Here is a 15,094-nt window from a genome sequence, read left to right on the forward strand (position 1 = left end):
GACAGTCGTGGAATCCTTCCATTAGGCTATTAGCGCAGTGTTCAGCTGAAGGATACATTGGTCGTAGATCTGTGCATTAGTGATAGATGTGACTGAAGAACGAAAAAAAACTGCTGAACGACTGTCAAGCTTCGACTTGAAGTAAACTTGCAACGTTCTGGGCTATCACCTAAACGCCAAAATAACCCAAATAAGCATCACGGCGAAAGTTGGAACGAAACCAAACTCTCCCACTGGCATGCTACAATAGACTGGCAGTATACGTACAGTACCGTAACGTACAGAGTCCAGACCAGGAGCAAGCCTGCTTCTACGTTGCTGACTAAGCTACACAAGCACCTTCCCCAAGGGCTCTATGTACGTACTTACTATTATTTATGAAAACATATTAGTTCTTGAAACTAGAACCGACAAGAGCACTCGTTAGAGTTGCAGGAAAGGAAAGGAAATAGATCTGCCACACGCTGAGATAGTTTGCGGCTGTCATTTTTGCGATAATCAGGCAATAGAAATGAGAATCGTATGCGGGTAGATAGGCTACAATATATCGAATGCAAGGTACATGATACAAATGCCAAAGACTTGAGAATGCGAATCGCTGATACAGATTAAACATGACGTTCATGCGAACATTCTTGAAAATGTCCACATCGCTAAAGTGAAAAATGAACACCACAACGTAGCGGCAGAGCCCACCTGCATGCCCCTTCGTGCACCATTTGCCTGCCCAGCTTGGGTTCTCCCGCCTACATCATGAACAGATCCGGGAAGAGGAGTTGCCAGAGGGACCCCACCAATTCCGGTGCTCAGTTGAGAAGAAAGGGAAGACGGCGGCAACATCTGCGTTCCTGCAAGAGAATGATAGAACCGTCTACCAAGATAGAATGTATCGAGAACTAACCAGGAAGATCGTACTGTTCTTCAGATGCTGCTGAGATAGCATCCTCTAAGCGTTGGCCGGCATCAGAAGGAACGGTAGATAGGAGCCCGATACGCGGAGGGTCTTGCGAAAGTTCTGTGAAAGAGCCGTAATAGAACGCTGCGAGTACGCTAGCAAGAAATGAGTGGTCTGGGACAACAAACCTAAAAGACAGCCGAAGGAGTAAGAAATAAACAGACGGGTCTCCGCCCCATATTTTCAGTGGGTCACCACGGTGAGCCGGAGCTCCAGACATAACTCGCTTGGAATACCCGACTCAGAGGAACTCCGTATGTATCCGTCCGCTCTATATCCACAGCTGCAAGCAAATACATATATGACTGCAACTCACCCTTTCAGAAACGGATCCCCTAGACTCCAGCTGTACAGGTATCCACCCCCACCGAGAACAGGCACATCAGTTTGTGCAAGATTCGCCCCACACACCTGTGCGTTTCCCGAGCGCACCTGGTTGATGAAGTCTCTTGGGTCGACAGGGAACATGCGACCACCAATCTGGAATGCCAGTGTATGAGAGATAGAACAGGCAAAGTGAGGTCCCCCCAGCATGTTCTGGATGTACGAAATGACGTCAGGTGGACCACGAATTAAAGAATTGCCCTGCAAAGAGGTGTTAGAACCGGAAATTAGGTGAGAGTTAGTGGACTCTGGATGACGAACTGTGTCAATCAGCGCTGACAGCGAGATATTACTAGAAGATAACTGTGACCGCGGAAGTTTCACGCCGTCAAGAAAGACATCGTCTACTGGGATCTCCCAAGCAATGGGATATGCCTTGGGCGGGCGGATTAACTGCTTGATGGACAATACTCCGAGGTGGAACGTACCTCGAGGGAGGTATCTTGTGTCAGGCCGTCTTGTTGAAGCGTATATTTACGCACAGGAACCCATGTCAGGCTTTCGTTTTGGACCCCAGGCGGCAGTCCACCTATCGAGAGCATGCCTTCGTTCCCCCCAATTTCGATTGTATCTCGCTGCAGCGCAATCGCGAACATGGGTGAGGCAAGCCCTCCGAGCGAAGCAAGGCGAGGGATAAACGGACCGGATACTCCGAAAGAAGAAATGATAGCGGACGAGGTCGTCGTCCGACGTTTCTGCTGAGGCATAGATTGGTAAGAGGGAGGATCGGTATGTCGAGACGAGAAAATTCCGAGAATGGACTCGTTAAACCAGCGATTTACGTAATTTCTACGCATGGCAGTGATACGCGAAACTGTATCACGACGAAGACTTCGTCGTCTCGAAACCTGACGTTGGTTCAGGAACATATCGGTCCAGATCACACTCCAGACTATCAGTACGGCGCGTATCTTGTCTCAGGGAAGTCGCTCACCTGTTGAGAGGAAAACCGAGTCCGAAGATCCCAGAGCACCTGGTCTGAACCACGGACGTATTGGTATCATTGATCGCTGCGAAATACTGATCTTGCAAAGTAAGACCCGCCAGCGACACCGCGTCATATCCGATAATCCCTCTCGCATACGTGCCAGTCTTCGAATCGCCGTACACTATGGTTGCATCCAGGCCCATATCATGGAACGTGTTCGGTGGGTAAAGAGTCGTATTTGCTGAGGAGCATGTTCCCTGGCATGTGTTGGACAGTACCCACAAGTCCGAGGAACCCGTATCTTGTGCGCTCCTCACCCTCAGATGCAATGCCCCTGCTATAAATCTAAAGGCTCACCTAGGACAACAGGCAATGTTGTGCCGCCGATGTCTATAAGGACACTATACGTCCTGGCGGAGCGTCAGTCAAGAAAAAGAGTCTTGCCTGTAGACTCACACATCAAAAAAATCCCCAAGTCCCGCTACGCCGGTGTCCGCATTGAGCGCGATCCGTTTAGGAATAAGCCTCCGGCTCAAGGGTAAGTGCAAACCGCCCTGCATTCGCTTCGCACCATGCAGAGAATAACTGGAATTCCTCGAAACAAGTTCGGCGGCGGCGGAGTACAAGAGATTGAACGCCGCAAGAATGAACCGTATGCGCTTGTGCATTCCCGGGGCACGGATCGCCAAGTCGCCAGTCGAATTGGCCACAGCGGATTTCAGCCAGAAATTCAGATTGAAGGGACAAGAGTGAGTAATGTCTTTAATGTTGTTTCGAATGGGCGCGGTCCTTTCTTTCACTGGCACGTGATCGCGTCTCTCTAGGAGACTTGGAATTACTCAATACTGCTCTTCTAACTTTCCCAAGCCATCGAGCAAGTATCGATGTCTTGCGAAAGGGGTGTAATACGGGGAAACAGTAACGAGAATACAGTAATAGAAAAGCCTGCAATAAATCATACAGCTCCACTACGTAAGACAATGCGACCGCTTCAAGGGGACGCGATTAAATTATTCCCCCCATTCATGTGCCCGTACAACGGATCATGTGGGTCAGCAAGATGTTGACCCATATTGAAATCAGACGCGCCCGAGAAAAGCGTCGCAACATCCACCGACCCGTCCCCGAACATATTCATCATATCTGCCGGTGACGACAAATACATCCCCGCAGACGCATCCATATCCATGCCACCTGGTTCCATAAAACTCGGTGCCGAAAGCGACAACCGCCGTGGATATCGTGATGATGGTGGCACAGGTGCAGGCGAAAAAGCGCTCTGCGGTATCGTTTGTGGGCTTGTGGCTCCAAGGGTAGGGTCTACGAAGAAGTCGGAGGGCGAAAAAGCCTCAGGACTACTATGTTGAGATCCACCGTCACTGCCTGCACCCTTGGCAGCAACGCTGGGCGTCTTCTTTCGGATGGGTCTTATCCAGGGGGGACGCGAACTTGACTGTTCCTGACCTTCTGGGCGAGAAGGCTCCAGAGGAATTTGAGTCACTTAGTCACATGCATTAGCCAAGGGGATCCACTGACATCAGGGACAAGGAACTTACAGCGACAAAATTCTTCCATGAGATCCCCTGATCTCTGTCCACACACGTATCGCCCACTGAATCGCCTTAATAACCCAACACACGATCGAAGCGCTTCAAGCGCAGGCTGAATCAAGCGTTGAAGTTTTTCGCTCTTGCAGTTAATCAATATGGTGATAAGCGTCCTTCCTGCTTGCGTGAGCTGGTGAATGACATGCACACCATCTGACACAAATGATTAACCAATGCAAGACAAGATCCATAATTAGAACACTTACAATACGTCATCAACCCCTTCCCCGCTACCTGCATGTGCGACGAGATGATCTGCAGCGCACACGACTGCGCGGCACTCATCTCCTCCTTCTCTACATCCACGGGATCCTCCTCCATTAATGCACTATATGCCCTCTCCGCCACAAAAGTTGAGAAGCGATGTCGATGGATCAACATCCTGACATACTGCTCAGCGCAGTGCAAACGCACGGCCTGGGTGACCCTAATCACATCATCACTCGCCAATGTTGCCGACGTATGCGCCCAATACGGAGGTATTGATCGGCGAATTTCGTCCAGCAATGCCTCCTCTTCGCGTAGGTCCTTCGGACGTACATGACCAGACAACACGCCTGCGGCGCGTAACAAGAATGGAGAAGAATCACCTGTCCGGTCGCGTGAAGGCGGTATGTCCAACACCGACTCCATTACAACCATGATCCTCACGGAGGCGATAAATGCACTCATACGGCTCTCCGTTCCTGCGGGCTGCGAGAGTATCCCATCATGCGTGATGAACTCGTCATCTACAACGGTAGGCTCTCCAATGTCGGTGTCCCGAAGGCGAATCATTGGGGGACGGCCAAAGTGGGCAGACAGTTGTTTGTCCCATAGGTATACGCACCAGAATGTACGCTTACGGACTTCGTCCTCGATGGGATTAAAGAGGTCATAGGTGTCGGCCGATCGATGCAGGCCAGTATCGATCGACACAGTGATAGCCTCTGATAAGAGTGCTGCTGCTTTTGAGAGTTTTCCCAGCCCAACAGCGTAAACCGCGGCGATTAGATCGGCCTGGATAGTGTACAATGTAGGATGGTCCGCGATTGGAAGAGTACGTAGCCGTCCAAACAATTCGAACCACTGGGTGCCGGCAGAGATGCCATCACTGGGATCCGACCGTACTCTCGGGTCATCGATGTGACGGGAAGCAAGGCAGCATATAGCTACGATAAAGGCCGCAAACCCGGGCTCACCCCACTTTCTGGGATTGCCATAGTCCTGAGATTGTGATTCGTGTGAGCACGGGAAGCATACTATGTGAATGTCACGCACCGCCAAAAATGTCGGAACATGTAGGAAAGGCAGCAGGTAATAAGAAGTACATAAATAGCATTGAACTAGACTGATGATGCAATATCAGTACAAGCGAGATTAAAAAGTAAAGATAGAAAATCTACCTGTCCATAAGTTCTGGAACTATATACGAAGTGATAAGGCGCCATAATGTTTCAGGATTGACGTCGGTGCGTCTGGGTGTCCTGTTGGGAAACCAAGTTGGGTTGGAGGTATGAGAAGATGGATTTGCCCATGCTGGATCTGGTGAGCCCTTCTCAGCTTCAGACTTGACTGGAGTGTGATTTTCGACCAAAAGGTCTAATAGAGGAAGACCAGAAGTCTCTCCTTGCCAACGAGTGTAGCCTTCATCATCGAAGTACAGATAGGAAGCCGATATAAACATGCGTGATGTCTCTTCCGGTTGTTCGCAATTTGATGCATTTGGGGTATGAGATGACTGACCAAGCATCGAGGAAAATGCAGTGTTCGGACTTTGAGCTCGCGGAGAGTTCATGGGCGGAGATGCTCTGAAGTGGGTAGACGGATTGGTAAGTGGGAAAACGTGCAAAGATGGGGGTGGGACGCCCGAGGGAAAGTTGTGGTTTGCCGAGGCGAAGGACGCCAAAGGGCTGGCGATGTTATCTGAAGATAGCAATTGGGAGGAGGTGAGTGCAGATGCGCCCGCACCTCCGGCAGCGAAAACTGCAGGAGGGATCGCTTGAATGAGAGTCTCGAGGTGATGCATCCTATCTTCTAGCGTCGCAGTTCTTCTGCAAGCCGATAATGAGTATTTGTATCAGGGACAAGATGTATACCCCACGAACTTTGACTTATGAGGATGTGTTCGCTTTCCTGGTTCTTCAAACGTACATGGTGAATTAGCGGTGAGACAAGCTTGACACGGATGACCCTCATCACACTTGATTCTCCTTCGACTGAAATATCGTCAGCGATGGCTGGTCACAGATAAAAGATGTAGTAAGCACTCACCGACAGCGATCACACGCTCTGAGAGATAACCCGAGGTGAGTGAATCGGTACACTGAAAGACTGAGAGCACGACTGACCTACTCAACTTGAATCGTCTCTCCTTCAGGATGGATGTCGAAGCCTTTTCTTGCTCCTCTTGAGCTGGAGACATTTTTTTAAAGATGAGAGTTGAAGAAGTGAATTCAATGACTAGACTGCCTGGAATAAGTATCAGAACAAGTTCAACGGACTTTGTTGCCCCATGATCCTTCCCATGGCCGGCCCGTATCGGCAGTTAACTATACCTACCATATCGGGAAATCGTGGCCCCCGGTCTGTTCCTGGGGACGTCCAATCACTTTTGTACATTTGTTGTTCATCCGGACCGAGTAGGGTCAGGGTCTCGATGTTTCTACAGATCGCATCATGAAGTGAAGATCGACATCATTCATCCTACAGGTGCAAAGTTCAATCCTCCTGCTGACCAGTAACCATCATTAAAATTTAACACAGCTAAACAGGGCAGATTGAAAAAGCCACATGTACCACTGTCAACATTACACCGCTGTGCAAAATTACTACGAGGAACATCTGACAAGTCTGAGGCACCCGAGTCCTCAGTACTCCAGGCAACTCAGCGCTACTGTACAACTCCGCGGACATGTGTTCTACCCAAAGTTCCAACGGGTGCTGTCAAGGTGTTGTAAAATCCCCACCTTTCTGTTCTGAGGTATCCCCCCTGCCTGAAATTATCAAGGACCACGTCCGAGAGGTAATAACACCCGAGGTAAGGGACGCTATAACGTTGCCCGATTTGAACTTTGTCTCAGGGTGCTCTGCTTCTGGCACACAGCATAACTCGAGTCAGGTCTGGAGCTAACACATCATTTTAAAGTTCTTTCATAATGTTACGTTGGTAGGCCATCATCGTTAACGTTCATTGGCTGATACAGCGTCATCCTTGACCCGCCACGCTAAAAGCGCTCAATAAATGTCCTACGAACCTGAACCATTAACACATCCTTCGACAGGCTTCGACGTGTCGTCTAACGTAAATCTGGGGTGTATGGTTACAAAGAAATTAACGCTAACGACATCAGGTTGAAGATATACCCATCGTGAACAGCGCGGTATCTCAACAATGAACCGATTCATCATGAACTCATGCAACACCAAAGAGAGCAAAGTCGAGAGACCGAAACATACCCGGATGATGGGCCGAATTACACGCATCCTGCGACTTCCGAGTCGATGGGTGCTCACAGCATCCAGAGGCGAGGCGTTGCAACGTCATATGATGGGCGCCACGAGCCTTCAATGCCGTTAAAAGCAACACACGAGGTAACAGCAAAGGGGTTAAGTGATGGACACGTCAAGCTGATGCGATGGCCCGATTTCCCTTAATCAAGCATAGTTCTTGCGACCCTTTGAAAGGGTTGAAAACAACATGCTGTGAAAGTCAGTGCCTGCAAGGTAAATCTACGTCATCATAAATTTTGACTTTTACCGCCCATCGGTCGAAATGTCCTATACGTTGGGAGGATACTCCCTGCGCTTTCAATCTGCAGCCCCTTCTTGAAGGCATGCACGTAGTTCCTTGTGGCACCCTGAATTCATACGGCCTGATAATCTTGGTACCCTAGTCATCTGGATTCATTCAGCCTTCTCAATAGTGCATGATCATGCTGCCAAATAGCCTATCAGACGCTTGTCTTCAAGTAGTCAGACCAATAGAAGTCTTGACGTAGCGTTGTTACATCCTAGCTGAGTTTGAAAACCTAAGAAATAAGATTCACGCGGAGTCTCTATTTAGCTTTGCGCCCCACCTAGTATATTTTGAGCGAGCGCGACAAATCACGGACTTCTCAATCCTGATCGCAACCAGGAGAGCAACACTCTCGTTTTCATGCTTATTGGGCGCAAATTCGAGTCACATCATCGTTCGGAGATGTCACGGACGATGATCTCCGACGACTTGTCCTATGTATGTATCACGCAATTCTTTTGACAATATTCGTTTTCGATGTTCCGAAACGTCCCGACTACACGCCACCCAAGGTCTCGTAAGTCCGGCTCTTGAAAAAAGTACGTTAACAAATCGTCATCGTATTGTATTGTGACGTGCTTGTGGGATAACGTTAACTTACTCCAAGTTTATGACTCATTGAACCCTGGATGAAATCCAACACGTCCTTTCAATTGAATGGAAATGATTCATTGCAGTTTCTCATGTGTGACACGCGCTATAATCGCGCACTGATTCATATGGACATACCCGCTGGTCACATGATCATTGACGAAGCATAATCTCGATCGGTGAATTCCGTTTCTACAGTTCATTTCCTGCAAAACATTTTAGGCCTCCTATTTCACTCTGCGCCCGGGCTGCGTTATTTGTCGAATGCTTCGGGCTTGCCTGATCATGAGGCCCCGCACACGAATGACATCGGTAAAGATACCCGACATCAAGGATGTTGAGCCCGTGCGTGTTTCTTGGTTTCCTCGAGTGGTGAGTATCTGACTTGCGATCTGTGTAATACGAGAAGCCTTCGTGCGTGACATGTTGACATGCGGCCATAGATATGTCTTGACGTATTAAGTACGCACTGCGGCCGGATATCATCAAATCTAGCACCCAGAGCATAAATAAGTGTGAATGGATTGTTAACGCTCACACCAAGGTTAATCACATTATGCGACGCATTACACGTGCCACAAGTAATATAGATCCAAGGGCTGTACAGTATACACAGAAAGCAATGCTTACGATAAGAAAGATATGCTTCATCAAAATCGGGATCATTGAAGACACCTCCAGGCGCAAACGGATCTTCCTCATCTGACACACACTCCCCATACGTGATCAGATTCCCAACCACATCATCTTCTACAGCTTGGTACCCTCCGATCTCACTGGCATCCGCGGAGCACACCTCAAGGTGTATGTTGATGTTACAAACACGTGGTGCACCACTCTGCTCGCGTTCCCGCAACACGAAATCGAGAATGTGTTTTGTCTGTTCTTCAGCGCAAAATATTTCGATCGACTCAAGGGCACGGCAAGGTATGATGCGGGTACAGGCGTCTGCAAAAGGAGTCTGGATGGGCAACAAAGCTGCGAGCGCATTTGGGGTGCGACATAGCGACAGGTGACGCAGTTTCGGAATGGCAGCAATCAGGAAACTGAACGGAATCATGCATGCAATGACACTGTTGAGCGATAATCGCTCCAGGTGTGGAAATGGCGTCTTGATCGTCCTGGCAACGGAATCTTTGGCCGAGTAGTAGCTGTACGGTCCATGACTGGAGCCATCTGTGGAGACGCCACATAAATCAAGGAAACCGGTTGCGAGATAAGTCAGGAGAGGGCCAGAGTCCTCGTCATCAGGACTGACGATGTGATTGGCATCCTCGATGGAAAGTATGATGAGATTAGGGGCATGGATGTGACTGAGAAGCATGGCAGCATCTTCGACATTGGTATACCCCAGGTGAATCTCTTCAAGCAGGGGAAGCGAGACCGGACGATCGCTGCGTTGAACCCCCGCATCAAATCTTGGCCCAGAGACCCTGATCACGAGTTTTCTCAGGAGAGGACAAGCCTTAATAATTCCTGTAAACTCATCAAATGTCGGCCTAACTTCACGGCAGTGCTGCGAAAGCTCCAACGACTGAATGCAGCTTTTATTAAGGGCTGCGCCAAGAGTATAACGAGAAAAATGCATCCAGTTCATGTGGACACCGACAAGAGTTAGGTTTCGGAGCTTCGGAAGGGGGTGAGATTGTGCAGAGAGATCATGGTGAGGCGCGGCCGTTAAAGCGGCGAATGGTATCCCATCGAACATATGTTGGGAGTGTGGAGAGAAGGTGTCCAAGTGACCTAAAAATTCGTTGCATCGCATGAGGATTAAAGACTCAAGGTGCGGAGCACCCGAGCCCTTTGTCAGAGTGGGCATACTGAGACGTTCAAGAGCGACACGAAGAGGTGCCCACGTATCGCTGAGGACAGTAAGCGAACGCCACCTATGCATCTGCGGGAACAGAAGGTCGAGGATTTGAGGGATGAAAGTGGCATATGGGAAGCACGTCGCATTGTGAGTTGAACATTCTTCCCTGAGCGCGAAGATATTGGGACCGATGTGACGTTCAAACAAAGCATGACTTACTCATCCTCTTCAAAGTCCCATTCTGGATCTCGAGTGTCAATAAGGATGTCTACCGAAGAGTTTCGTGACCGCGCGATATGAGCGGCCAAGCGCTGCACATCAAGGAAAGTAGTATATGCGTGTTCATCATCCACATTTGTTCCAGCTTTGACACGAACAACCTGCCCAAGACTCATTACGAGGCTTGACCACAGCGTCGAGGTGGACAGTGCGATATTTCTCCAGTGGCGGTGTACAGACGCGAGTACAGTTGGCATTGTGACACTTTCGGGATTGAAGGGGACCTCATATCTTCGTTTGTAGTCATTGTTAGTGGATACGACGTCATGGGTAGCCAGGGTGAATATGTATGATAGTATCTCAACTGGGAGGACGTTGATATGACATGGATGGTGAATCTGGTAGTTCATCGTGGATTGAGAGCAGAAGAGGATCGCGGTCAACTTGACCGTTCATATTGTACTTCAGCCTACTTAAGCAAGGTTGCAATTCTGCGGTAGAACTTGATGCAGTGATACGAGTGTTTCACTCCCTTTGTTTCGGCTGTCATGCAGGACAAAAGAGAAGGGGAATGTCATGAGAGTGTGCCGTACAACATCATGCAACAGTAATTGTTTCGGCCGGATCCGGTGGAAGGCGAATTGCTTCCGTTCATTTGCGGGCCGTGCAAGTTATATATAGTCTTTGAACTTATTCAAATACATTCGTAGCTGTAATGAACGTTTTATTTTAAGTGGGCTTTAACAAAGGCGTGTCCAATCTTGACGACAATCTAAGCCCGCTTGCATGCCGTCAAACTTCACTACTAGCATTACTCCTTCTCTCGCTCGTCTGCATTTGCCAAGGTTGTCCATACTGTATAACTTCTGACACCATCGACATCGATGGTGGGTGCATCTCGTAGGTATGATCATGACTACTCCGAAGGTGGAACATAATTCGTGAGCCTAGGACGCTGTGAATGACAAGTTGTAACCTAAATGCAGTGAGTTCGTAGTCGGCAGTCGTAGTTCAACCAGTGACATACGTATCAAACATGTTTGTGTAGCCAAGCTGCAGCCAAGCAACAGAAATTAAGTCAATAAATGATTGGGGTTTAATTGGCATGCACACACACCGGAAATACTGCGTCAATAATCACATTGGTGACCGTGATGGCTTTGTGAAACGAATTACACAACAATAGCTTTGAAGTAAATGATTTCCACGCACCAATGATGCACAACATGTAAAGCATGCTACCGCCATAAACGGTGGTTATGATTGAGTTCTCAATTTGCCGGTAGTCGCTGAATTTCTTATACGTAGTGAGGGCCAGTATCACTGCCAAGTTTTGCTCGTGGGTCAGAAGGCCGACGATACGCCCTACATAGTAACTGACCACATTCGAAAAGTGCCAGGATAGCATATACCAATGCAGCATTTCTTGACGACTCGAAGCCGCCTTGCCCGGGTAGAGTAGACACATCTGATAGCTATATTCAAACGACACGTGTTGGTAATACGAACGAACTCACCTGCTGAAATCAACTGGTGATTTGGAAAGACATTCATGGAAACGGCGGCGATTATTGTCACCTATTGCAAAGTTAAAGATCTATGCCCTTGCTCCAGCCCTGTGGAACACGCACCGCACCATAAGCTACTAATCCAATCAGCACCCTTTTGCTCTTTTTCCAGAATGCCCACGTCCGAATAACCAACAAGCCTATCAAAAAAGATGATCTACCCAGTCCCCGGTATGGGTGATATGAGCAACCCGCACCTTCTGCAGCAACGATACTTATGATATGAATGACTGAAGATCGCGTTGTCAGGTTGAGTGTCAATTAACCACCGGGCGTGACGACTTACTGTTTTCTGCCAGACTAGGGGCCGGCTTTGCGTCATGCAATCAGCTTATCGTTAGAAGTCATTTCTTTCGCATGCTTACCGGCCCGCTGACACGCAGTGCAGCTACGATAACCGTCAACAATACTCAAAAGATAAGGATAATCAGAGTGGGTAACTCACCATATACAGTCATTCCAGAGCCTATGAAAGGCACATATCGAGATATGGCAAAAATGACACGAGTTGTATCCCATGACCTAAACCAGGTCCATTTTACCTGTAGACAGCGATGAAAATAACAGTCACGGGCAGATCGTTTCAATCTTGACCTCATCTTGGAATGTAACGCAGAAATCAAATATCTGAGACGCCGAACAGAGCCAATGATTGAGCTGGTATTGCAATGAATGGACTCGATGCTTACGAGAATTGCGAAGGCACCAACTGACGATACAACGTAGTCAGTCGCTGTCTCCTTCACGGCCGTACCAAGGGCACTTACTATTGGCAAACTAAATAAGAAATCAAGTTAGTAACGTCAAGTTTATCAAGCTGCGATCTTTGCATGCCTTGGATATCTGCAGATCCGCAACCTCCGAAAATGAAATAGAAGACATCTTAGAAACAAAAATAAAAACGTTTAGACCTGCCTGCAAGTCATAGAAGGACCAGCGTCGCCACAAACCCCACTTAAGTACGGTTGCCGACACACGTATGATCGAGCTTCCCACCCGATTCTGGAGACTCGTGATCATGGATGCAGCGCTCTTAGATCAATCTAGCACAGCACGTAAGAGGGCAAAAATAGAAACCTATTCGATACGCCTCATGATATGGTGATCGCGACAAGAATATTCGTTCACTAGCGCTGTGCAGTCCGATGTATAGTGTTAATGACACTGATGTTATGAGAAACTTTATTATCGGATTCAACTGTGTTTTTTTATATGACTCGTACCTTGAGCCGTTTTCCCAAGGTGCTTGGCCAGGCTTATATCCTGACACCCACGTTGCACCAGTTTTGGTTTGTTCGGATTGTAGCAGGTTATCGGAACTCTGCCACGTATTTCAATTGTAGGACTTTGCAATCATCCAAAACATATAGCGAGGACCATCTGATACGATACCAAAAATGCAACTGGAATCAACTGACCACAAATTTGCTAAAGAGCTTTGGCAGCCGCCATGACATGCAAAAGATTGATACTTAGATGGGTCAGATCTTTCCGGTCCGTCAGCAAAAGGCCAGGTCCGACCGGCTGGATGACGAGCATCGCCTGATGCGGCAACAATTGGGTTCGAACTTCGAATTTGTTCATCCTTGCGGCGGCCAGTAACCAGTGAAGTGCGATGTACCCAGTGATATCGGCAGCATTACTTACAGCTTCTGTCTTAATGCAGTATTGCATGTATCATCGATGAGTATTGGTGTTTGAGTGCATCAACGTGGCAATATGAACTGATGTTTGTATCTGTGAATCAAAATATGGGACGTAGGCATCAAGTTGAGCGGACGAACGGTAGTTCTGCCTGGAGTAGACTTTTGACCTGAACGCGGACCAGTTCGCGATCTGGACAGATTCTATGTATGCACATCAGCCATTTCTGATGTCCTCCACCAACAGCTGTGTATCAATCCATCATTGCATCCGGCCAAAACTCCTATGGGAATCCAGCGAATGTGCGATCACGTCAAACCTGATGGAGGGAATACGCACACATATGTTTTTCTATCATTGGGTTCTCTGGGATGATATACCGAATTGATACTATGTTCGCAGTGGCGTAGTGAGTGGATCTTGTCATCTACATCCAAAAAAGGGGCTGAAATGAAACTCGACTGCCGTCACTGATAAACCTCTATGTGAAGAACCGTAACACGGATGTCAAAACCCTAGGCATAGCCATTGATCTTGTACGTATGAAGCTGGATACTTACTGTTGCTGGTCCACCTGTCCCACATAGAAGCAACGACTGTCTTCCTTCTGTTATGGTCCGACTAGGGGAGATTAACTTGTCCCTCCGCATAAAGCCAATTCATCCTATTTAGATGTCGATAATGATGTTGTGGGCTGCAAGAATAGGTCTGTTTGGTATCGACAGACAACGAATTTCCTTCTCCATAATAGCCTGACTTTTTGATGAATACCCGCTGCACAAGAAGAACTGACAATAGTACTAAGTAGGACGGGGTACTGTGTAGCGGTTTTGAGTCATGACGCGGTGCAGTCGTGACGGGCCTGTGACGTAGCGTGACTCACGTACTCACATGTGACGCGGCATCGACGCACTGACGTGCTGGACCCTAGTGCCACAAGCGTTCCTATGTTCTACAATATTCGACTCCTAGATCAAGTTGCACTTCTGCCAAGTTTTGCCACCCTCCATTCGCGTGAGTTTCGCCGAGGACCGGGCGCAACCAGTTTTGCCAACAACACCAGGACTCGACGACGACGGTGGATCGATCATTTTCATATAAGTTGAAACATCCACATTGCTCGAGCAGTACGAAAATTTAAGCAAAAGAAAATGTGCTGGTCGACTTCGAACTAGGCATTACACCATCAACCATTCATGGTCCATGATACCAAAGCAAAAGCAGAAACATGACTCACATTCGCGACGCGCCCCTCAGGCTGCCGGCTCAATATCAATTTTCAAACGGCCTCGACTGGCAGGTGAAACCTCCATTCTTGAGTTATGTGATTGAATCCTGGTTACACAGCGACCTGCTCATACTCACGCCATCAGGTCTACAATGCATCTTGTACAAGTTTTGGCAGCAATCTTTATCTATTTTGCAAGGTTGTGTCTCAGTCTGGCATGCACTGACGGACATATATGTTGTCAAAGCAATAACGGCAAGGGGGGAGAACGCATTTCTGTGCAAGGTGATATGGAATTTTCTGAGGGTGACCCCGAATAATATCTCTGAGGATGCGGGAACACTGTAAGACGACGACCAGCTTTTATATCCTGTATATACTA

The 15,094-nt window shown here is 48.2% G+C and overlaps 4 protein-coding genes across 4 annotated transcripts; all 4 read right to left on the minus strand.

The window, feature by feature from the left end:
• Positions 1–896: 896 nt before the first annotated feature.
• Positions 897–2,935, minus strand: BJ212DRAFT_1284827 (aspartic peptidase domain-containing protein; the record flags this gene model as incomplete). Its single annotated transcript, XM_041331851.1, has 8 exons — positions 897–1,050; positions 1,272–1,540; positions 1,601–1,714; positions 1,768–2,037; positions 2,188–2,224; positions 2,274–2,568; positions 2,625–2,677; positions 2,724–2,935. The coding sequence occupies 8 exons, from the start codon at positions 2,933–2,935 to the stop codon at positions 897–899; spliced, it is 1,404 nt and encodes a 467-aa protein (XP_041186741.1).
• A 323-nt stretch (positions 2,936–3,258) lies between these two features.
• BJ212DRAFT_1284847 (fungal-specific transcription factor domain-containing protein) lies at positions 3,259–6,278 on the minus strand (the record flags this gene model as incomplete). The annotated part of the gene is made up of 8 exons (XM_041331853.1): positions 3,259–3,767; positions 3,824–4,027; positions 4,081–5,080; positions 5,135–5,204; positions 5,260–5,907; positions 5,962–6,072; positions 6,128–6,145; positions 6,205–6,278. 8 exons carry the CDS (start codon positions 6,276–6,278, stop codon positions 3,259–3,261), a joined length of 2,634 nt encoding a protein of 877 aa, XP_041186742.1.
• Positions 6,279–8,470: 2,192 nt separating this feature from the next.
• BJ212DRAFT_1304468 (uncharacterized protein) lies at positions 8,471–10,682 on the minus strand (the record flags this gene model as incomplete). The annotated part of the gene is made up of 4 exons (XM_041333616.1): positions 8,471–8,692; positions 8,814–8,842; positions 8,874–10,219; positions 10,273–10,682. The coding sequence occupies 4 exons, from the start codon at positions 10,680–10,682 to the stop codon at positions 8,471–8,473; spliced, it is 2,007 nt and encodes a 668-aa protein (XP_041186743.1).
• A 215-nt stretch (positions 10,683–10,897) lies between these two features.
• BJ212DRAFT_949529 (uncharacterized protein) lies at positions 10,898–13,171 on the minus strand. Its single transcript, XM_041344424.1, has 17 exons — positions 13,064–13,171; positions 12,791–13,004; positions 12,675–12,722; positions 12,608–12,617; positions 12,530–12,549; positions 12,435–12,467; positions 12,286–12,382; positions 12,206–12,228; positions 12,127–12,151; positions 12,038–12,070; positions 11,904–11,980; positions 11,790–11,850; positions 11,654–11,740; positions 11,485–11,595; positions 11,390–11,430; positions 11,300–11,325; positions 10,898–11,248 (listed from the first exon to the last, which is right to left on the minus strand). Exons 3-17 carry the CDS (start codon positions 12,720–12,722, stop codon positions 11,065–11,067), a joined length of 876 nt encoding a protein of 291 aa, XP_041186744.1. The 5' UTR covers positions 12,791–13,004; positions 13,064–13,171; the 3' UTR covers positions 10,898–11,064.
• Between the last annotated feature and the right edge of the window lie 1,923 nt (positions 13,172–15,094).

Source organism: Suillus subaureus, assembly GCF_016647635.1.
Source record: "Suillus subaureus strain MN1 chromosome Unknown BJ212scaffold_63, whole genome shotgun sequence".
Classification (NCBI taxonomy): Eukaryota; Fungi; Basidiomycota; class Agaricomycetes; order Boletales; family Suillaceae; genus Suillus; species Suillus subaureus.